The sequence below is a fragment of the Neoarius graeffei genome, chromosome 18 (genome assembly GCF_027579695.1).
Source record: "Neoarius graeffei isolate fNeoGra1 chromosome 18, fNeoGra1.pri, whole genome shotgun sequence".
Classification (NCBI taxonomy): domain Eukaryota; kingdom Metazoa; phylum Chordata; class Actinopteri; order Siluriformes; family Ariidae; genus Neoarius; species Neoarius graeffei.
Window position 1 is genome coordinate 23,862,367 of NC_083586.1, and position 24,778 is coordinate 23,887,144.

General features: G+C 40.6%; 1 protein-coding gene across 5 annotated transcripts in view; it reads right to left on the reverse strand.

Annotated features, from left to right (window-relative positions):
• Nucleotides 1-24,778, reverse strand: part of mad1l1 (mitotic arrest deficient 1 like 1) — a 115,359-nt gene that overhangs the window by 87,920 nt on the left and 2,661 nt on the right. For 4 of the 5 annotated variants that reach the window (XM_060898577.1, XM_060898574.1, XM_060898576.1 and 1 more), the window contains exons 2-8: nucleotides 15,032-15,209; nucleotides 12,890-13,030; nucleotides 10,197-10,376; nucleotides 9,984-10,108; nucleotides 9,823-9,904; nucleotides 9,588-9,718; nucleotides 9,291-9,405 (exon numbers count right to left, since the gene is read on the reverse strand). In XM_060898577.1, coding sequence (XP_060754560.1) covers nucleotides 9,291-9,405; nucleotides 9,588-9,718; nucleotides 9,823-9,904; nucleotides 9,984-10,108; nucleotides 10,197-10,376; nucleotides 12,890-13,030; nucleotides 15,032-15,178 — 921 coding nt within the window. In that variant the 5' untranslated portion in view covers nucleotides 15,179-15,209. Of the gene's footprint in view, nucleotides 1-9,290; nucleotides 9,406-9,587; nucleotides 9,719-9,822; nucleotides 9,905-9,983; nucleotides 10,109-10,196; nucleotides 10,377-12,889; nucleotides 13,031-15,031; nucleotides 15,210-24,360; nucleotides 24,579-24,778 lie in introns of all 5 variants that reach the window. The other variant, XM_060898575.1, reaches the window with a different exon arrangement.

The window sequence follows — 24,778 nt, forward strand, 5'->3', positions numbered from 1 at the left end:
AAAGGAAGAAGAACAGGTTAGAGATTTGTACAGATAGAGAAGAATCCATGCAGCGTGTTGGTAACACGAGTCTCTGTGCCATCATTAATTTTAATTCACAAGAACCGGAATGATTTCTGCTGAAGCGGATAAAAGACGAGCTACACTGACTATGCTCTCCTGCACTTCTATACGAGGAATAAAACAGTGTTGTGCTGTTAGAGGAAAATCAATAACACAAAAGTTACAACCCTAAACATGATTATTTTCCTACAACAGCATGTTTGAGTGTTTTTGCTCCTTCATATATCAACTCAAATATCAAACTTTAATTACAAAATGACAAACTTATCCCTTTATAGTTGCCTTCAATGTCGTTGAAACACGTTCTTTCCTGCTCTCACTTCATGTCAAAATAAAAATATGCTGCTTGTCATGTTACTGAGGAACCTGAAAATTAGTTTCACCTCCGACACTGGAGACTCCTTCCATCAACGTCTCCTGACAGAAGACTTCACACAAGTGAACGAACCGTTACGAAGGAAAAGATAACATACTAGAACGAGCGCACTAATATAAGCCTGCACTACTGCGAGAGCTGCTGTTATAGAGAATTAATCAACACCTTGTGACAAATCAGATCTGTTAAACTATAACTATCTGACTTCACTTCCTGTCCATATTCTCTACCTCATCCTACAGGAAGGAGCTCGGATTCCTCCACACAGATGACAGAGCACCAGGAGGTCCAGGCTGCTGAAACAGTCATCGCTGTGGAGCGCCACTCTTCCTTCATAAAACTACAGTGGTTCTTGAAAGTTTGTGAACCCTTTAGAATTTTCTATATTTCTGCATAAATACGACCTAAAACATCAGATTTTCACACAAGTCCTAAAAGTAGATAAAGAGAACCCAGTTAAACAAAGGAGACAAAAATATTATACTTGGTCATTTATTTATTGAGGAAAATGATCCAATATCACATATCTGTGAGTGGCAAAAGTATGTGAACCTTTGCTTTCAGTATCTGGTGTGACCCCCTTGTGCAGCAATAACTGCAACTAAACGTTTGCGGTAACTGTTGATCAGTCCTGCACACCGGCTTGGAGGAATTTTAGCCCATTCCTCCGTACAGAACAGCTTCAACTCTGGGATGTTGGTGGGTTTCCTCACATGAACTGCTCGCTTCAGGTCCTTCCACAACATTTCCATTGGATTAAGGTCAGGACTTTGACTTGGCCATTCTAAAACATTAACTTTATTCTTCTTTAACCATTCTTTGGTAGAACGACTTGTGTGCTTAGGGTCGTTGTCTTGCTGCATGACCCACCTTCTCTTGAGATTCAGTTCATGGACAGATGTCCTGACATTTTCCTTTAGAATTCGCTGGTATAATTCAGAATTCATTGTTACATCAATGATGGCAAGCCATTCTGGCCCAGATGCAGCAAAACAGGCCCAAACCATGATACTACCACCACCATGTTTCACTGATGGGATAAGATTCTTATGCTGGAATGCAGGGGTTTCCTTTCTCCAAACAAAACGCTTCTCATTTAAACCAAAAAGTTCTATTTTGGTCTCATCCGTCCACAAAACATTTTTCCAATAGCCTTCTGGCTTGTCCACGTGATCTTTAGCAAACTGCAGACGAGCAGCAATGTTCTTTTTGGAGAGCAGTGCCTTTCTCCTTGCACCCCTGCTATGCACACCATTGTTGTTCAGTGTTCTCCTGATGGTGGACTCATGAACATTAGCCAATGTGAGAGAGGCCTTCAGTTGCTTAGAAGTTACCCTGGGGTCCTCTGTGACCTCGCCGACTATTACATACCTTGCTCTTGGAGTGATCTTTGTTGGTCGACCACTCCTGGGGAGGGTAACAATGGTCTTGAATTTCCTCCATTTGTACACAATCTGTCTGACTGTGGATTGGTGGAGTCCAAACTCTTTAGAGATGGTTTTGTAACCTTTTCCAGCCTGATGAGCATCAACAACGCTTTTTCTCAGGTCCTCAGAAATCTCCTTTGCCCGTGCCATGACAAACATGTGTTGTGAAGATCAGACTTTGATAGATGCCTGTCCTTTAAATAAAACAGGGTGCCCACTCACACCTGATTTCAATCAATGGGATGACAAACACCTGACTAATTTCACCTTCAAATTAACTGCTAATCCTAGAGGTTCGCATACTTTTGCCACTCACAGATATGTAATATTGGATCATTTTCCTCAATAAATAAATGACCAAGTATAATATTTTTGTCTCACTGGGTTCTCTTTATCTACTTTTAGGACTTGTGTGAAAATCTGTTGTTGTTTTAGGTCATATTTATCAGACCCTCCAGGATTTCGCGATTTGCACCATCAACGCAAATTCAACCAATCCCCGCGAATTCAGGGCGGTGTTGCAATTATATCCAATCACCGCAACTTTCCCGCAAATTTGACCAATCGTTGGCGTCGTCTTGGTGACGTCGACAAACTACCTTCCGCCTTACTTCCGTGTATACGTTCAAGAGAAGCAGCATGTGCGCAGTGTTGTCCGATTGAGCGGTTTCCCGCCCAATTGGGCGGTTTTAAGTGCATTTTGGTGGGTTTTGAACATATTTTGGGCTGGAAAACGTCAGCAGTATCTGGCAACACTGCATATGCGAGTCAGGGTTTATATAGGCTTAAATTCTGTTACTGAAAGTGTGTTATGTTTACAGTGAAGGACTGTGTGCACTTTATGTTTTTACTTAATACAAGAAATTAATGGATGCCGACATTTTTGCCAAAATGGTATTTTATTTTCCATTGTTTAGGCAGCTTCAGCATCATACTGTGAGATTCTGTTCAAATTGTTTTTTTTCCCCTTCTATGAAGCCTGAGCCATTTATTTTATTAGTTTATAATTGTTTAATTTAGTCTTCAGGAAAGACTGCCTGCACTAGGGCTGTAACAATATGCGTATCGAATTCGAAATCGCGATACGCAGAGCCACGATCTGTGTCGCGATACAAGAAGGCAGAATCGCGGTACACCCTTTCAAACTTCTCCTCAGCCCAAAAACAGAGGCGCTTCCAAACTTCAATTTATGAATACTTTACTTTTTATTTAAATTACATTTTAAACTTACTTAAATTACTTTTATTTTTTATATCTATTAGTAAGTCGTTTTTTCGCCGACCTGCGACAATCTTCTGCGAGTCACGCAACGTCCACACTCGCCACTGGCAGAGCAGTCATTTCTTTTAAGCGGTCACCATTCTGGTTGCGACGCGGGGAGCGAATCTGTAAACAAGCAGCTCATTGGCTGGCTAGGTGTGCCACAAGCCAATCACAATCACTTGACCGGAAAGGCATGCAGTGTTGCCAGATTGGGCGGTTTTAGGTGCTTTTTGGCTGGTTTTGAACATATTTTTGGGTGGAAAACAGCAATATCTGGCAACACTGAAGGCATGTCTGCTTCTGCAGCGGTTACATTTTGACACGCGAGCAATGTTTCACTATAAAAATTCCGTAATTTCCATCTGTTTTCCACGATCTCAGAAAATCATTGGCCCTATGAGAGTGAGACAGTGAGAGAGCCACCCCCCCAAAAAAAATCTTAACGGATTTACATGATTTGGAAAAATGACTTTTTCAGAACCGAAAAAACCAGAGCTTCCGGCTCAACAGTATTATTTTGAGAAATAAAACAATCTTTGGATATACATTTGTTCATTTTTGCATACATATTACTCATTCTCTGCAGTGGTCTGAATTATTTGTTATTAAATAGTTAATGTAAGTAAGTAAATGTTAATAAGTCAAATTTACTACTTTAAAAAAACATTTTAAAAAAATCGTGGGTGTATCGAATCGTGGGTCAAAAATCGCGATACGAATCGAGTCGTGAGTTGGGTGTATCGTTACAGCCCTAGCCTGCACACAGTACTAGTATTAATAGGTTTTTTTTTTTCTTCCATGACAGCTGAGGCATTTATATTTTAAGGTAACTTCATGTTGTGCTGTGAGGTTCTATGCACTAACTTTTGAACCAACAGGCGCATTTGGATAAGTACTGTAAAGCCTATTTTTCTGCATTTTTGTAGTCCTGGTAATCTTTTATATTGGTAAAGTTGCTTATAGGACCATTTCTCAGTGTCTTTGTTTTTTTAATCAATAGTTTTTCAGTAATAACTTAATATTTAACATATCACTCAATTTTAATCACAAAAAGAGAAAACCGCAACAATTTCTCGCAACTGTCACTTCATCCCGCAATGTAATCGCAACAAAAACCTAAAAAACACTGCCACTTTCATCGCAATTTTTTAACCAAATAACCAAAGGCCAATTTTGCCCTGACATGATCACCTGAGAGCGCCCGTGCAGGGATGGAGGGATCCTTTTCAATTTCAATGATTCAGTGACTCAATATTGAGAGTAACCACAGGTGCCCCTAAAATCACTGAATCATTGAAATTGAAAAGGATCCCTCCACCCCTGCACAGGCACTCTAAGGTGATCATGTCAGAGCAAAATTGGCCTTTGGTTATTTACTCTTTACATTAATGTTATAGAAAACATATTGCTCTCAATGGTGCATTTTGCCCATGTTCAGGGTGGAAAATAAAAAAGAAAGATTCGAGTAAGACAAGCCAAATTGTGTTTTTAAAAAGAAGGGATCATGGAGAATAAAGAAAAAAATATTTTAAAAATCTGCACACATTCCCACAAGGTGTTACGGTGCTCTGAAAATGACATCCAAAATGATTTGTCAGACTTGAGGTCTTCTGTTCAAACACTGACAGAGTTTCCTTTCTGTTTATTGCTTTTTTTGAGAGCGTTTCTACTTCTCAATAAGGGGAAAAAAATCAAGAGCCTATGTTGGGTAAAAATATGTCTTCTGAAGGCCTAAACAGAGCCCAGCCAAAAACTCCAATAAAATTTTGATCATCTTTGAAGGAATGCTGTGACCATGCAGGATCATCCAGACCCAAAATGACAGTTTTGCTACATACTATTCCTATTTATGTACCAGCATGCAAAAATTGAGACTCCTACATGGTTTAGTTTTTGAGCTATGGGCTTGTGAACTTTGACAAAAAAAAAAAAGTCTGAACAAAATTGACACCCCCCTCTCCCAATAAAACTGGCTGTAACATGTATACATCTTACATTCAAATACATTTACAGTGTTTCTCCTAGGTAACATGGGTACATCTGGTGATTTTTTCAGAATTTTTTGAGACCCAAGTGCGCGGGCCCCGGTTGAATTGACGTGGAATGACCCATAGACAAGTTGAAGAATGATGACACAGCACAAACTCAAAATAGCTATTACAACTGCTCTACAGGAAAATGCCCCGATCAAGAAGACACAGAAAATGTTGAGGACATGTGGCAGCGGCTGAAAGATATCGCGTACACAACTGCAAGTGATATACTTGGACAGCAGAAGAAAAGTACACCAGACTGGTTTCAAGAACAGGCTGATTCTATCCGAGCTTGGTTAGAAGAAAAACCGAAGATTTACAACCTACATCTAAAAGAGAATGCTGATAGAAGCATGAAAGCTTTCAAAAGATATTAAAGTGAAAGTGCAATGAGAAATTAGAGCCATGAAAGACAGATGGTGGTGCAAGAAAGCTGAGGAACTACAGAAACTGGCAGACAGGAAGGACTGCCATGGATTATTCACCAGACTGAAGACTCTCTATGGACCAAGAAGCAATGTAGTGGCACCAGTGAAAAGTGCTGATGGAAGTATATGCCACACAAATCCAGAAGACATAAAAAGAAGGCGGAAGGAGCATTTCTCCAATCTCCTAAACCAGCAAGGGTCAGCTGATCCGGAGAGATATCACTGACTTGAGAGGAGACCAACAAGAGAAGATCTGTGTGTACCCATCACATCAGATGAGCTTGAGAAAGCACTCAAGGATACTAGATGTGGCAAAGCATCCAGCCAAGACGGCATCCCAGCTGACGTGTTGAAGCGAGACGGACCCAGCTTAACAGCTGCATTCTTAAAAAAACATACAATGCATGTTGGGAGAACATGTGTCTTCCCCAAGACTTCAAAAGACACACTAATTGTGACCATCCACAAAAAGAAAGGAGCAAATGTGGAAACCACTGGGACACATCTCTGCTTTCCAATGCAGGCAAGATTCTGGCCAAGATGGTTCTAAACCAAATTAAAAATCTCTCAGATGATGTACTTCCAGAAAGTCAGTGCAGTTTCAGGGCGGGCAGATCTACCCTCAGATATTATGTTTACCCTGAGACAACTCCAAGAGAAAGCCATAGAGTAATGTCAACCTCTGTACGTGGTTTTTGTTGACTTCTCAAAAGACCTTTGACACCGTTGACCGAGAGACGCTTTGGAAGATACTAGAAGTGTATGGATGCCCGGAAAGACTAATACGGCTCATTAAGCTCTTCCATGAGATGATGTCTGGGAAGGTTTCGATCGGAGGAGACATTAGTGAAGCTTTTCCTGTCAATCATGGGGTCAAACAGGGACACGTTCTTGCCCCGAAATTATTTATACTCTACCTTACAGCAGTCTTATGGCCCTTTTCCACTACCCTTTTTCAGCTCACTTCAGCCCGACACGGCTCGCGTTTCGACTACCAAAAAACAGCACGACTCGGCTCGCTTCAGCCCTGCTTAGCCCCTAAAACTCGCACCGTTTTGGAGTGGGGCTGAAGCGAGCCAAAGCGAGCCGAGTGAGGTTGGGGGCGTGAGCAGACACTCCCCTGTGCACTGATTGGTGAGGAGGAGTGTCCTCACATGCCCACACACGCCCCGCGAGCACGCTGGGATCTGTAAACACCGCAAACCCGGAAGAAGAATTACGAATTACAAGAATTTCTGAAGCCTTATGCGCCTCGTCTCATCTATACGCTCTTGCCAGTATCTGTTGGCGTTGTCGGTGACAACAAGCCACAGCACCAAGACCAGCAACACTAACGACTCCATGTCCTCCATGTTTATTGTTTACTATTCGGGTCGTGAGACTACCGCTTAAAAGCTCACTGATGTCACTGTTTGCGCTGCTTAACGACATCACGTGACGTCCACCCACTTTCGCTAACTCCACCCAATGTGTCCACCCACTTCCAGCCAGCACGGTTCAGCGCGGTTGTAGTCGAAATGCAACTCCAACAGCCCCGCTCAGCTCGACTCAGCACGGCACGCCTCAGCCGCGTTTGTAGTGGAAAAGCGGCATTAGAGACTATGGGCACTAACCTAGATAAAGGAGTCTACATCGGGACTCAATCGGAAGGCAAACTCTTCAATCTTGCCAGACTCAAGTCCTCAACCAAACTTTGGCAAATTTGCGTGAGAACTGCTGTATGCAGACGACTCTGTGTTTGTAGCAACAGATTTGGATGACATGCAGGAAATCATTGATCGCTTTGCCACAGCTGCAATCGTCTTTGGCTTGAAAAGCAATACTATGAAAACAGAACTCCTGTATCAACCTTCACCAGAGCCACAGAGTCAAACAGTGTTGTTTTAGGAGTCCTTTTAGGAGTCCTGAAAGTTTCATCTACTTAAGCAGTGCAGTTACCAACACAAGCTCATCAGACTTGGAGATAGACCGCCAGATTCAAGCTGCCACCCAAGCCTTTGCTGCATTACAAAAGCAACTATGGTCTCACCATGACATCAAGAGAACCACCAAGTTAAAAGTATACAACGCCACAGTCTTACCATCTCTGCTTTACGCCACTGAATGCATGACTCGCTACCGTAAACATTTCAAGAAACTGACCAGGCTACAACTCCGACACCTGCGTAAAATCCTCAAAATAAGCTGGCAGGACAAGGTCCCCTTTGTAGAAGTCCTCAGGCGAGCCAAAACAGTAAGTGTGGAAGCTTTCGTCACAGCCTCCCAACTTCGTTGGGCTGGACACATCCAGCACATGCCTGACACGCAACTACCCAAAGGCGTTTTCTACGGAGAACTGAGCCGAAGACAAAGGAGGCAAGGAGGACAGAAACTGAGGTACAAAAATGTCTTGAAGAGGAACATTAAGAATGTCAAAATGATCAATCAGACGTGGGAAAGGAATGCCTCAGGTAGAGCAACATAGCGAAGCATAGTTAAAAGCTCAGCGTTCACAACTGAAGAAAAGCGGCGAAGGGAGTCTACAAGAGCTCACAAAACCAGACATTCCATAGCAGCTCAACCAGGCCATTCATGCCACCGCTGCGGACGAATCTGTCGCTCTGGTGAGGGCCTTGTGGCCCATCTGCGTTTCTACGCATCCTAATGAAGCAGGCATTATCGCTAGCAATGGACAGCTGACAACACTTGATTAATTTCTTATAACAGCATGTCCCCAAGTGTGCTATTCCTTACAACAATCACCTGCATAAAAAGTGTCCAAGTCCTAACATGTTAGAGAGAGTTTAGTTTTAGATACCGTATTTTCTGGACTATAAGCCGCTACTTTTTTCCTAGGTTTTGAACCATGCGGCTTATACAAAGGTGCGGCTATTCTGTGGATTTTTCTTCCACCGCTAGGGGCGCTCTAACCGGAAGGAGAATCAAAAATAAGATAGACGAAAAATCAATGCAAAGAAGAATTAGCAGATCTTTAGCAGATAGAACACGCACGACAAATGACTAACTGGTAATTATTTTCAAATCCAGTGAAGATGATTAAAGTGACTTGTGGTTTCAAACACAGGAGAAATGAAGGTAAATAAATACCGGTTATTTTCTCTTGGTTCTGTTCCGTTTTAATCAGCAAAGTTGCTGCCGTGTTAAAAGGCACTGTTCGGAAAGAATCTGTTCAGGTACATACATGTACATTTACAGTCGTTCTGTACATGCAGTAAATATCTAATTTTTCAACATAGATATCTGCGGCTTATAGCCCGGTGCGGCTTGTAAATCTTTTTTTTTAATTTTTTTTTAAAAATAGAGCGGATGCGGCTTATATACAGGTGCGCTCTATAGTCCAGAAAATACGGTAAATGATTTTTGGACAAAATGTTTATTTTGCTTTCACAATATTTTTATAATTCTACAAAAATCATGTTCTTAGTGCAGCTGTTGGAGATAACGAGTGGCTAAGACCCTGATGTGTCTTTATTTTAAAAATCAGAAGATTTTATTCTCACTGGCTGAAAACATGACAATTTCACTTATTACATTTTAAAAATATTTTGCACAAAACCCCTGAGATCCTGAAGGAGACGTGAGACTACCACGCAAACAAAAGAGCTTAAAAACCACATGTCTGTGTGTGGGAGTGTGTGTGATTGAGAGAGAGAGAGAGAGAGAGAGAGAGAGAGAGAGAGAGAGAGAGAGAGAGAGAGACCTCTTTCTCCAGTTCCAGCTTCAGTTTCTCTTCTAGAACCTTCTCCATTCTCTCCAGCTTCCTCCTCAAACCATCTGTCTCCTCTTTCAGTAGACTGCTGTTCTCCTGCATCTCTCTGGAGGAAGAAAACAAAAAACGTGAGGAAAAACAGACTGCAGAGAGCCTACTTTCCAAAAGTATTCACCCCCATAGACACTGCATCATGAGCATTAACTCAATGATTACTTTCTAGTGTGTGCGTTTGATGAATGGATAGCATTATGTGTGTGTGTGTGTGTGTGTGTAAGACAGACAGACCTGAGGTAGGCGTTTTCCTCCTGCAAATGTTTAATTTCTCTCTTCAGTTCAGGAAGCCTGGTCACCTCGGTCTTCATGTTCTTCACGATGATCGAGTCCTGCTCCTGGAGCTCCAAACGCCTCTTCAGTTCCTAAACACACACACACATATACCGGGGTGGGGGGGACGTCTGACATGAGCCGATGCAGCGCCACATGTTCTCCTTCATACTCATATGTGGAACACTCCATGTACCTTAATCTTGATTTCACTCTCAGTGTTGGAGACATGGGACATCTGCAGATTCTGGTACTTCTGATTCACCTCCTGGTACTTTCTATAAAAACAGATACAGCTTTGCATTAAAGAAAACGCTGATGTTAAAACACACAGAACTCACTGTCTTGGATCATTACTTCTGCTGCATCTCAAGCTGTTCCTCTAAAGCCTGCTTCTCCAAACTCTGGGTGGAGAACTTCGACTCCTGGATCTGTAGCTTCTGGTTCAGTGTCCGGATTTCGTCCCGGAGTTCATTCATCATCTAAAAAACAAACGAGAAACATTAAAAACTATGAAAATAATCAATAATAAAAATATGATATGATCTCAACAGCAGTGCGTGCGCGTACCTGATTGGTCTCGGAGAGTTTTCCGTCCTTGTCGCGTGCTTGTTTCTGGAGTTCCTCGATGTTTCGCTTTAGGGATTTGTTATTTTCCAGCTGTTCACTCAGTGCTTGGAGGGTTTTCTCCTCTTTTTCCTCCAGACGCCTGATCTTCATCAGCAGGTCCTGGTTCTGGTCAACTTGTCTCTGCGATGAAAACAGAATCCCAGAGTGATTCAAGAGCATATGTTCCAGAATAAATAAAATTTGGGTAAATTTATATACTTAAAGAAAAGAACAACAGCGAGAGAGAAAAATGAGGTGAAGACGTTTAATGACTTAGGTTAAAAAAAAATTAAAAAGTAAAATATTCAAGTCTATCTCTTTGGTTAGGAGTAAACTTCAGGGCATTCTGTTACAGGAAACAGCAGCATTAATGTTAGCAACCCAGATGAGCGCATTTTCTTAAAACAATTTTATGACTCTAACAACACAGTAATTTACCAACAATTACAATTTACTATTAGTAAAAAAAAAAAGATATAAAAAAAATTATCCATTTATAGTTACATGTATTCTGCTGTCATTCTCTCTCCCTCTCTCTTCAAATTAAGAAGATATAACAATTTTTAAATAATGAGCGCCTGATTTGAAAGTTTTCTACTGTTGGATATTTTTTTAAAGAGTTGTACAACCCCAATTCCAAAAAAGTTGGGACAAAGTACAAATTGCAAATAAAAACAGAATGCAATGATGTGGAAGTTTCAAAATTCCATATTTTATTCAGAATAGAACATAGATGACATATCAAATGTTTAAACTGAGAAAATGTATCATTTAAAGAGAAAAATTAGGTGATTTTAAATTTCATGACAACAACACATCTCAAAAAAGTTGGGACAAGGCCATGTTTACCACTGTGAGACATCCCCTTTTCTCTTTACAACAGTCTGTAAACGTCTGGGGACTGAGGAGACAAGTTGCTCAAGTTTAGGGATAGGAATGTTAACCCATTCTTGTCTAATGTAGGATTCTAGTTGCTCAACTGTCTTAGGTCTTTTTTGTCGTATCTTCCGTTTTATGATGCGCCAAATGTTTTCTATGGGTGAAAGATCTGGACTGCAGGCTGGCCAGTTCAGTACCCGGACCCTTCTTCTACACAGCCATGATGCTGTAATTGATGCAGTATGTGGTTTGGCATTGTCATGTTGGAAAATGCAAGGTCTTCCCTGAAAGAGACGTCGTCTGGATGGGAGCATATGTTGCTCTAGAACCTGGATATACCTTTCAGCATTGATGGTGTCTTTCCAGATGTGTAAGCTGCCCATGCCACACGCACTAATGCAACCCCATACCATCAGAGATGCAGGCTTCTGAACTGAGCGCTGATAACAACTTGGGTCGTCCTTCTCCTCTTTAGTCCGAATGACACGGCGTCCCTGATTTCCATAAAGAACTTCAAATTTTGATTCGTCTGACCACAGAACAGTTTTACACTTTGCCACAGTCCATTTTAAATGAGCCTTGGCCCAGAGAAGACGTCTGCGCTTCTGGATCATGTTTAGATACGGCTTCTTCTTTGAACTATAGAGTTTTAGCTGGCAACGGCGGATGGCACGGTGAATTGTGTTCACAGATAATGTCCTCTGGAAATATTCCTGAGCCCATTTTGTGATTTCCAATACAGAAGCATACCTGTATGTGATGCAGTGCCGTCTAAGGGCCCGAAGATCACGGGCACCCAGTATGGTTTTCCAGCCTTGACCCTTAAGATTCTCTGAATCTTTTGATGATATTATGCACTGTAGATGATGATATGTTCAAACTCTTTGCAATTTTACACTGTCGAACTCCTTTCTGATATTGCTCCACTATTTGTCGGTGCAGAATTAGGGGGATTGGTGATCCTCTTCCCATCTTTACTTCTGAGAGCCGCTGCCACTCCAAGATGCTCTTTTTATACCCAGTCACGTTAATGACCTATTGCCAATTGACCTAATGAGTTGCAATTTGGTCCTCCAGCTGTTCCTTTTTTGTACCTTTAACTTTTCCAGCCTCTTATTGCCCCTGTCCCAACTTTTTGAGATGTGTTGCTGTCATGAAATTTTAAAAGGTCTCACTTTCGACATTTCATATGTTGTCTATGTTCTATTGTGAATACAATATCAGTTTTTGAGATTTGTAAATTATTGCATTTCATTTTTATTTACAATTTGTACTTTGTCCCAAATTTTTTGGAATCGGGGTTGTAAAATATTTAAGATAATCATTTTTCCTTCTTTTCCAGTGTTAATTATTCCCAGATTTCCCCCTGGGGATTGATGAAGTTCATCCATCCATCAATCTATTTATTGTTTCATTTAGTTTTTGTGGGTATCAAATTAAAATATTGAATTAATTAAAAAATTTTTTTTTGTTTTTTTAAACGCAACGCAACTAAAGGAGGTGTATCCTGTAACTATTGGGGTATAATTTTTGTCCGATCGCCCGTCAGCTCCATCATTTAGTGCTGCTGGAAAACAACATGAATAAAAAATAAATAAATAAAAATAAAATAAAATAATAATAATAAAAAAAAAACAGAAGATGAAATCATAACCTCTGATACAAAATATGTCCATCAAATAAAAACAGAAACCAAAGAGAACACCACACATGACAGTTGGCAAGAGATCAGTGGGATGAAAAGAATTCTGATAAAAAGGTGAAGTGGTGTTGACCTGTAAATCCCTGGAGCTGTTGTGAGCCTCTTTCTCCAGCTCGATCCGTGCTCGTTTGTGGCTCAGCTCCATCTGCTGTTTCTCCTGAGTCAGCTGCAGCAGGCTCGTCTTGGAGTGGATTCGTTCAGCTGCTTCCTCCATCTACACACGCACAACAAATATTCCGCAATATTTTAAAAGAAACGGCTAAGTCACAAAAACATGCTCAATGCACCAAGAGTCGATTCACAGAAAGACTCGATAAAAAATAAATAAATAAATTGAGTCGATTCCCAAAAGAATCAACACAAGAGTCAACTCCCAGAAAAAGGCAATGCAAGAGTCCATTTCCAAAAAGAGTCAACATAACGAGTCAATTCCTAGAAAGAGTCAATAGAAAAGGAGTCGATTCCCAAAGAGTCAATGCAACAAGAGCCGACATGAGTCAATTCCCAGACAGAGTCAATACAAAAAGAGTTGTTTCCCTGTTCCCAGGCACTGAAAAATAAGAGTTGACTCTGAAGTGTAAGACTAACGAGTGTAAATACTGTGACCCTGTGACTCTGGGTGTCAGACAACAAACTGATAAACATCAGGAATACTGTATTGGAGGTCGTGTCGAGAGTCCTACACTATATTGATGAAAGTATTCGCTCACCTGCCTTGACTCACATATGAGCTTCAGTGACATCCCATTCCTAATCCATAGGGTTCAATATGACGTCAGTCCACCCTTTGCAGCTAGAACAGCTTCAACTCTTCTGGGAAGGCTGTCCACAAGGTTTAGGAGTGCGTTTATGGGAATTTTTGACCATTCTTCCAGAAGTGCATTTGTGAGGTCACACACTGATGTTGGACGAGAAGGCCTGGCTCTCAGTCTCCGCTCTAATTCATCCCAAAGGTGTTCTATCGGGTTGAGGTCAGGACTCTGTGCAGGCCAGTCAAGTTCATCCACACCAGACTCGGTCATCCATGTCTTTATGGACGTTGCTTTGTGTACTGGTGCACAGTCATGTTGGAAGAGGAAGGGGCCAGCTCCAAACTGTAAAAACAGTCTGCATGCCTAGGTGCTTGATTTTATACACCTGTGGCCATGGAAGTGATTGGAACACCTGATTCCGATAATTTGGATGGGTGAGCAAATACTTTTGGCAATATAGTGTAGAAATATTTTCTATATTATTTTAAACATTGAATTATTAACCAAATCTTAGTCTAAATATTTCAAAAGAGTTTTGCATTTCGCATATTCCTTAAAGGTGCAGTACGAGATTTTGGAATAACGGTTCCCGCAAGCCATATTTTGAAAAGAAACAAGCCCGCCCTCACCATGCTCCCACCCCCCGCGTCTCGTTAAGTTAGAGTGTAGAGAGCTTGGAAAAATAGTTCAAACTTTCTCATTTAAACTGTTTTCAGCCCCAATTTTCACTCTACACACAATTTTCTCAAAAGTAGTAGCCACACTTGTCCTGATTCACACAATGTGTCTACCTACACGATAGGACTTGCAGTTTTTGAATGAGAAGCCTGAAAGTGGGGAGAGGACAGGCGCGCAGCCCCATAGACTGCCATTATAAACTCGGCAGAAAAGTCACTCGTTTTTAACTCACTCTAGTAACCTCTTTTTACACTACAGACAAAAAAATTACATCAGTGTGTTCAGGAGAGCCTTGTGGCGCTCACTGTGAAAGAATTTTGTGAATATCTCCTTCCATTTTCGTGTAAATCCCTGTTGTTTGGTGGGACCTTTTTCTGTGCATTTCTGTCTCTCCCTGCTGAGCGCGGGTTGGGGGAGGGGCTGCTCACTCTCTCTCACACACACACACACACACACACACACACACAGAAGGGACGGGCTGCTCGCGGGCTTCAGTCTGATTGACGTGTCAGTATCCAATCATTTTGAGGTGGTACCTCGATAGGATTGGATGGCGTTTTTCCTTTATTTTACACTGCAGACTGGATTAAAATATTTCATTTTTGGGGTCAAACCTTCTATTGTACTGCTTGCAACATGGGTGTGAGGAGCTTTTCAAGCAATATGGTAAAAAATACTCCTGAAAAAAAATCTCGTACTGCACCTTTAAATTACTTTTGGAATTAAATAATTCGTCACTGTGACAATACTGTGAAGAATGGAAGCAGAAGTGAGCAGTGACTAACCTCGACTCTCTGCATGTAGAGTTTCTGAAGGTCACTCCTGCCGTAAGCGGACTCAGGCTCCGGGAGAGAGCAGTCAGGACGAGAGATTAGACTCTTAAAAGATTTCAGTGTGGAGAAGATGATGGTGTCATCCTCCAGATCGCTCATCTTGGAGAAAACACCTGGAGCTTGAATTTTACTGCAGAGAAAGACAACAGCTGCGTAAAAAAACATGATGCAGGAAAAAAGAAAAAAAGTAATGCACTGTAATGTTCTGTGATGGTGTGTAATAGACTGTAATGGCCAGTGATGTTCTGTAATGGTCAGAAAACAGCACTGTTCCTGGAGCCAGGTGCACTTTAGCGACTCTGGGTAGGCATATCAGACACTCGCTGGCATGTGCTGTGAAAACTGCCCATCCAGATGCTCATTTAACTCTTGAATATTTTCTATCGTGAATACTAGGGCTGCACAATTATGGAAAAAATGATAATCACGATTATCTTGATCAAAATTGTAATCACGATTATTAAATCACGATTATTCTTGATGTTAGGGAAATCACTTAAATTTTATTTCACTATATTCAAACAAACAATATGAACAGCTTTCAGTGCAGAATGAAATTTAAGAGAAATTCTGTTTTCCAAATGACAAATAAATGAAATTTATCCAAGAAATTACCAAAGGATGAAGGAACTGAAAATTCAGTTGCAATAATTACATAGCATTATACTGAGGCCTACAAGTTTTTAGCTAGAAAGACCAGCCTATCAACATGCTCTGGCTTTAAACATGAGCGAAGGCAGGTCACAACATTGCCTCCAGTGCTAAATAGTCTGTTGTTCCGACATAGTTAGCTTTTCTCTCTCACCTCAATCTGTTACCTACTCTCACGCTATCACCCCTTGAAGAAGATACCGCTGCACTGAAGCTCTGCGCACTTGGCCAGTGTTGCCAGATACTGCTGACGTTTTCCAGCCCAAAATATGGTCAAAACCCGCCAAAATGCACTTAAAACCGCCCAATCTGGCAACACTGTACTTGGCTTGCTTGCTTATATAGGCGGAGTAATGAAAACTTACATGTGTCGGTTCGCCCCCTAATGGTTTGGCGGAGTACTGGTCAAAAAGTGCTTGATCAGATATGCAGCAGAGCTCGCATTTTAAATGGAAATAAATCGCGATTTTCATTTAATTTAATCGTGCCAGCCAAAATCGCGATTTTCGATTAAATTCGATTAATTGTGCAGCCCTCGTGAATACCATCACTAAAAAGCTTAAATTTCTTTGGGAAGCAGAAATATCTTGTTAAGATCTGTTCAGTACTTTGGAAGTAACAGCAGGTTGAAGTTGGTACAATGGAGTACACTGCTCGCGGGATGTCAGGAAACTGCCGGTACTTTTTGAGTCACGGGAAAGCGGTCAAGCTCTCTCTCTTCTGATCAGTTTCCAACTGGACTACTCGTAAATATCAATCAGATCACTTTTATAGGGACATTCTCTCGCTCTCACCGTTTCTGATGAAGTATTCAGCAAAATTTTCCGTCAGCTAGTTTTGATGTTATGCTTCACGGGAGACTTTGAATTGAGTTTTCATAGCTTTACCTACTTCTTTTTTTTTTTCCCCAAATCAAACCGATTCATGTAAATAAATAACCATTTTAGAATAGAACTGTAGTTGCTTTGATTAAAAATATTGACATCTTAGGGGTCGGAATTTCAATTCAATTAATTGGAATTGTTTATTGGATGTGGCTCACACAGTTTTTTCGAGGTTAGCCTTGAAAGGTGTGAATATTAATCGAAATAATCATTTCTGTTCTTTCATATAAACACCAGCAGGCCTTACTTAGAAATACAAAGGCATACAGAGCACAAAGGGGTATTATAAATAATATCTTATTTTGATAAAGAATGGTAGACGTGAATGACATTCAATGCTTATTTATGCACATTTTGTAATTACAGCAGCGGCTACAGTTAGACAGTCCATAATTATCGACACCGCTTCAGATTTACCAATAAAAAACAAAATTTTACAAAGGTGAGTTTCAGTTCCAACAGTTATTACTGGTTAATTAAACAACCGGAAGACGACCCCCCCCCCCCCCTCGCCCTTTGATCATCTCATCTGATGACACAGCACGTTACCCGAGATGGATTTTTTTTTTTCCCCACACGATCAGCAATTTGAGGAAAACCCAGATATCATCGCAGGTAAGCATGGTGGAAAGATCATGGACATCTTTTTACTGATCAAATTCACCGATATCTCATGAGCTCCTTGTCAAAACCTACTTTGTTTCTTACGCTTTCATTTGACAGTCGCCATTTTGTATCTAAACACGTGTTTGAGAAGTCACGTGAGGTGTCGATAATAGTGATCGTTTTCACCGGTGTCCACCATTATCGACACCCTGTAGAATTAAGTGACATTTACAACCGTTATGGATCCATCTTTGTGTAGCATTGTTGAAGTAGATTAAGTACTTTAAAAAAAAACTAAGCGCTGTGACATTTTTTTCTGATTCATAACAGAATGGAATATTTATAGAGTATTTGGAATCCTATTGCAATAAATAGAATTAGACCAGAATTAAATTCCTAGCATATTAAAAAAAAAAGTTACATGCTTGAAATATTCATATTTTTCTATTCCATTCAGAAATTTTTTTTGCAGTTTGTTGTAAATAACAACCAGATATTACAATATCAGTAAACATTTTAGATTTTAAATGTAAAAATATACAGTTTTGGTTCGAGGAATGACATGTGACCTTTGACCTGGATGTTCATGTGCTTACAATGTCAAGTGCCTGTTGACATTTATTGGTAAACTACAAAACTAGGAATTAATACAAACAATAACGAATGATTAACAAAACGTGATCTACGAAAATACTTAGAACGTGGGTAGAAAGTGGAACAAAAAGATTTTCTGACGCAAGGTAAACATTATCAGTTCATTTGTTTACAAACATTAGAATTACTTCCTCATTTACATAAACACCGACATTTATATAAAAAATAATTTAGTACTAAAATATTAAAAGTCTGTGTATAACAAATTTTAAATAAAAACTACTAATGTTTTCTTAACTTAATACCACATACCGATTATCTATAGCCTAGGTCACAACCAGACGTACGATTTTTTGGCCGTGCGATTTTTGGCGTTTCCCAAATCGCTGCGTTTTTTTTTGTTTATGGAGAAAGACGCACGTTGGCTGTAAGTTTGTCTTGCAAACTGAAAAAAACATAAGCACCCGTAGAGTTTGTTTGACATGACAAAGAACCTCTGCGGCCAGTCTACGGCTCGAAAATCAGCACGTCACACGTGCGCCCTCCGTGTGTTTCACGTGCGCCCTCTGTGCGTTTCTTGCGTTTTTTGCACGTAGACTGGCCGTAGGAGCACGTATGGCTGGTTATGACCGAGGCTTAAATAATAGGTAAGCGCCAAAGTTTGTCTTGAGCTAACATCACCATTTCTCGACGGATTTTCCCCAAATTTGGCAAGTCAGTCCAGTGACGACCCAGAATTTTGCAGATATAAACAAAATTCATGTACAGGCCCCAGGAAGGTCCCTGGGGGGCACAACATCCACCCACCCCCTCAATGCCTTTCATGTTACATTTATCAACACAAACTCTTGACAGATCTTCACTAAACCTGGCACGTAGGTACAGGAGACAGCCATAATTTGGTAGAACTTAGAAATTCCAAATTTGGGCCCCAGGGGCAGGGCTCGAAATTAACTTTTTTTCTTTGTGTCCCCCAGTGGTCCCGAATTCTGTGTTGTATTGTCCCGAATGGAAGCAATAGTGTCCCCATTTTTTTCCTCTCTGAAATAACCAGTGGTTAATATTATCATATGAAGTTACTATTATATTTGTAACTATGCGATTTTGAATCCTTTATATCATTTTTACAATAAGTCACAAGACACAAGAGACACATGTCCTATGCTATAAGTATTTACACCTCTACTTCAAAAAACACATCTACTACTACATGACACATCTACTTCAAAATTACAGTTATTGCATTTTCAGTTTATTAAACTTTGGCGATCTCACTGTATGAATAGATACCCGTTTATTTAAAGGGGCCAACTAGCTCATTCAGAAAATGTTTCAACTCCCTACATCTGCAGTACACTTTAGTTGAAAATAAGACCCCTTTTATGTTCATTTCATCTACTTATACCTTGAATATCTGTTGGCACTTATAAGGCCAACTTATCATTTTCACCATTACCGTTATCCATTTTTATGAACTTTCCGTTATCCATTACCGTTATCCATTTTTATGAACTTTCCGTTATCCATTACCGTTATCCATTTTTATGAACTTTCCGTTATCCATTACCGTTATCCATTTTTTATGAACTTTCCGTTATCCAGTTTTATGAACTTTCGCTGCCGAAACTTGGGTGCAAATGTTAGCAACATCAGCATAGTGGCAGGTCCGAGCCTAGTTGTGCTGCTGACTGACTAAACTTTCTGAACTAGAAAGACACCAAGAAAACTCACTTATTCTGTTGAACGGTATCTTCCATCAATATCATCCACATCATTCCTGTTGTATTGTATAACGTGTCTAACAGTGTTCATTAAGTTCATTCAGTTGCTAGCGTTGCCTGCAGACCAGGCGATGACACTTTGGATCCTGAAGGTCCCGGAGACGTTATGTCTGGGCTTTCAGTTTCTTCCCCGCGGTCGGTCCGCTTCAACCACTTCAGCATTTTTGTTCTGGCAAGAGTCGGCGCAGCGTGTGCGGTAGCAATTCCATTCCAAGTCCATATAATGTGGACTCCGGCCGAAGATTCTAGAACAGAATGCGCTGCTCTGTAGCCTACGGATGCAGGTGCATCGAAAGTGTAGCTACTATGTATTTTTCGCTGTTAACGTTTTAAAATTAAAATTGACAAATTAGGTGAATGTCTACGTATGTGTTACGGCTTTGTAAATAATATTAATGTAGAACTTTTTTTCTAGATCTATTTTTTTTCCCATTGTCCCGGGATTGTCCCAGATATGATCATTTTGTGTCCCGATGACATTTTTTATGGTCCCCGGGACGTCGGGACACCGTTAGTTTCGAGCGCTGCCCAGGGGGTCCCTGGGTGGTGGATGTTTGTTTGTCTTGGGTTAACATCACCATTTCTCGACGGATCTTCACCAAATTTGTCATGGAGGTATGGGGGCAACCCAGAATTTTTGCAAAACTCAGTCAACCTGCTAGTATTTTTTTTTATAAATAATCACCTGGATGTCGATAACTGCGGAACAGTGTCACGTGATCTGATACACAAAGTAATCGGGAATCAACTCGTTTTTTTCCAGTGGAAGTTTGAGTAATTATTCATGCACAATTTACGTATTGAAAGTCTTTTCTACTTATGCAATTGCCAAAAGATCATTAAAGCATATATGCAGAGCCATGGCCTCACTTTCATTTATAAATGCCTTGACACCTCAAGAATGGCACAGGAATAGTTTTAATCATTAACAATACATCTAATATAATCATTTTTACAATTAAAGTGAGTCATACAGGTAGCAGTCTGAATGAATGACCTTGACGTCTGTAACATCACAGCAGGAAGTCTATCGGTCTCATCACCATTTCCGCTATACTAAAACATAGAGCTGACTGCAACTCTGATCTTCCATTTTGAGCCAATTTATCGCCATGCCACATAGATGTGTTGCTGGCGGGTGCAGCAACATAACAGAAGGTGGATTTACGTCGCATTCATGGCCCAAGAATGTTCAAACTGCAAAGATTTGGATGTGTTTTGTGAGAAGTTCACGGGCACATTGGGCGCCTACGAAGTGGTCTCTCCTCTGCTCTGCACTTGACTCGTACGAGACCTCTGATCTGTTGAGGAGCGCTGGCTATAAGCCCGTATTGAAAGAAGGTGCAGTACCAACAATTAAAGAAAAAGAAGGTTTTAATTAAATTTTTTTAAAAGGAAAGCAAGCTCAGTTGCACCGAGTGAGCCGAGGGTTGTTGCTAAAACCCGGGATGGAACAGGACGGGATATTTCGCTCGGGCAGTGACCTCCCTGCGCTTGTTGCTAAAACCGGTGACATCCCGTTCCGTCCCGGGTTTTAGTAATTGCCTGAGCCGAGCAGTAATGGCAAAGTACTCAGTATGAAGAACAGTGAATGAGTGGAGCAGCCGTCTGATTTCTAAACTGGATATCGCTGCCATCTCGCCCTTATGTGGAAGAAGTGAATGAACGGAGAACTGAACGAACAACTGAAAGTCAGATTGTTTCTGAAACAATCAACCTTCAAGAAGTGAGAACACAGACGGGTAAGGTCAGACTCTCATTTGGATAAAAAAAAATTTAAACAAACAAACAAAAAAAAACAAACCACACAACCATCCCAACTCGTTGTTTACCTGCATTTAGATTAATACATGTAACTTGCATTGTGTGTTTAAGTTACCGGTATAAGATAATTTAATTTGCTTCAGAATGTGATAATCTCAGTTCATCTGATTATTTAATTAGCCTTTTACGTTTTATCAGTGAAAATGCATGCATGTACATGTATGTTGCATAAGTTATAACACCTATCCTGTTTTAATCAGTCAACCCACAATCAATGAAGTCAAATCAGTCTTAGTTGAGCGAGTCGGTGACGGGATTTCTGACTTTCACCATAAATGTTTATTTATATGACTTTGGTCTATAGCTGTAAAAGGCCTCGGACTTAAAACCGGTTCCCGCTGTGACGTCACGCACTCAGGGCTGGCTGGCTCAGCGGGGCAGCTCGAATGCCAACTTTGCGGTCGATTTTAACTCTCAAAAATATATATATTTTTTATTCCCATTTATGCAGCATACAAGAGTCAAGGATGGAGATACTATCCACTCAGAAATTTATTTAAAAATAAAGGTTCTGTGTATCTGCTTTGTGTCGATAATTGTAGCCGCCACTCTCGTCAGCCCGACTTAGAAATAGGCCTACAGAGCACAAAGAGGGTATTAAAAATATATTACTTTTTTTTATTTTGATAGAGAATGGTAGATGTGAATGACATTCAGTGCTTATTTATGCATATTTTATAATTAGCATTGATTTCTCCTTCTTTGTGATGTACAAATGAGAGTTAAGATCTGCTTTATATTGCACAAATAAAGCGATTTGGTGAAACTTTCAAGAAGAGAGAGTGTACTGATTTAAGGGTTGTTGTTTTTTTTACCCAATTAGCATAATTAATGCTAATTAAATTTTTCAAATTTTGTATTCAGTACACAACCATCTATGTGCTGCCAATTTCCATGTAAATATCTTGAAAAATAGAAAAGAGAGTTATTAAGAAAAACGGCATTTTTTCACTCAGGGTACATCTGTTCCAAAATGGTCATTTTTTGAAAGTTTAGTTTTCAGATTTTTAGTCAGTGCATTTGTTTCCACATATCTTAACATTACAGTGTGAAAATTTCATGAGGCATCCTCATCTGATTCAGAAGATATGGCCTGTTGATCAAGACCACCGTTTCAGTGAATTGGAGGGGGCGACAGAGACTACACCAGTGAACATTTTTTTCCACAGAATAAAAAAAAAGAAAGATTTAAAGATATAACTAGATATATCTCATCTCATTATCTGTAGCCACTTTATCCTTCTACAGGGTCGCAGGCAAGCTGGAGCCTATCCCAGCTGACTACGGGCGAAAGGCGGGGTACACCCTGGACAAGTCGCCAGGTCATCACAGGGCTGACACACAGACACAGACAACCATTCACACTCACATTCACACCTACGCTCAATTTAGAGTCACCAGTTAACCTAACCTGCATGTCTTTGGACTGTGGGGGAAACCGGAGCACCCAGAGGAAACCCACGTGGACACGGGGAGAACATGCAAACTCCGCACAGAAAGGCCCTCGCCGGCCACGGGGCTCGAACCCAGGACCTTCTTGCTGTGAGGCGACAGCGCTAACCACTACACCACCGTGCCGCCCCCATAACTAGATTTATTTTATTGGAAATATTATGAAATACAATTTGTATGGCAATGAGCACAGGAATAAATTTCTTTTCTAATGGAGAAACGCCTAACGAAGAATTGGGGGCTACGGAGACTACATTTCTCAATTAAACCAACACTCAGTGCAATTATTTCGAGTCTGTAATGACTAAAGGCATTTTTACACCTTTACTTCTCATGGTAATTATAAAAACATTATGGGAAATTCCTTAACCCTGATTAAACCCAAAGTTAAGAGAGGGCTATGGAGACTACATTGCTTTTTCCATTATCCCAGTGAACATTTTCAATCAACGCTGAAAGGTGTCGCTGCCTTACAGTCAACACATTTTTTCTGTGCATTATTCCGACATATACAGAGATTGAAACTACTAAAATGGATACCATTAAAAGAATCAGTGATTGAATTTTTGGGTTCCTTTTTGAGAACACTGACCAAAAATGTCATCTGGCATAACGACGGACACATTATTAAAGAACCGCTAAATTTTTGCCAGGTGATAAATGACTCCTTTATATGCATATATTAAATTAAGCAGCGATACTATATTATCATTTCATATATCAATCTTATAGCACAAAACACACTAGAAATGTGGGGTTTTGTATGATGTTATATAGTTGTGTACAGTGGAACAGTATAACATGCCAAAACAGCCCTAAAATAGACCAAAAAGGCATAAAGAATCAACATGGAAACAAAAAAGTGTTCTCTGTGGTGATCCGATGACACTAATGTAAACATATAAGTTTAATACAAGAAACTTGACATATTTTTTTTTAAATACACCTCAGGGCTCGAAATTCGCGGTGGTCCGGTCGCCCGAGGCGACTTAATTTGTCATTTGGCGGGTAATTCCTGTCACTAGCCAGCCCAGCTGGCTAGTTGAAAATAAAAAATATACATGAAGCGAAGATTCAGACACACCGTCAACTAAAGCTGCCATATATTAAGCGTGTGGCGTGTCTGTGTTAATCGATGTGTTTATTGGCAGGACGGAAAATACCGAAGAATACTGAATCATATCGTGTACGAGTCAGGCTGTCGGTTTCTTCACTACTGCACATGCATATAATGCATCTCGTTGAATATCGCGGTAATCACGTGTAGTATTGGACCAGGTGGGTGGAGCACAGAAGCATGGCAGGCCAGAACTGAGTTCTCAATGAACTATTTATTGCTAGCTTTTCAGCCTTTTATCACTTCCCAGCCTCGGTTGGGGAGAGAGAGCTCCCTTTCTCTGCTCTCCTCTCCTTTTAAAGGGCGCGGTCACTGGGGAAGACACACAAACACAGGTTAATCCCCATCAGGTGCAACGATTCCACCACTTACCTTCCCTGACTCCGCCCTCCATTCACAGACCGCCACTTGGCCACGCCCCTGCTGCCATATCACGTTATCAAATTCAATAGATGTGGCCACATTATCGCCCGTTTAAACACGTGTTTTTGTTGTTGTTTACATCTACATCTGTCAAAGCGAAGTTGCGATGTGGAATTTTCTGAAAGGTGTACAGAAACTGCCAGAGACGGGGACAAAGCGACCTCGGTCTGAAAAAGAGAAACGACAAAGGACTTATAAGCAAACGTGGGAGCAGGGTAGGCCTTGGCTGCAATACGATTTTTATGGAAAAATTAATTTTTTTCAAGTTGATTCCTAGTCAATATGAAGCTCCTAATGCTTTCTCTCTCATAAATGGTTAAATACAGAAAGCATGTTGGACATATTTTGGGTGCTATAGTCATGATAG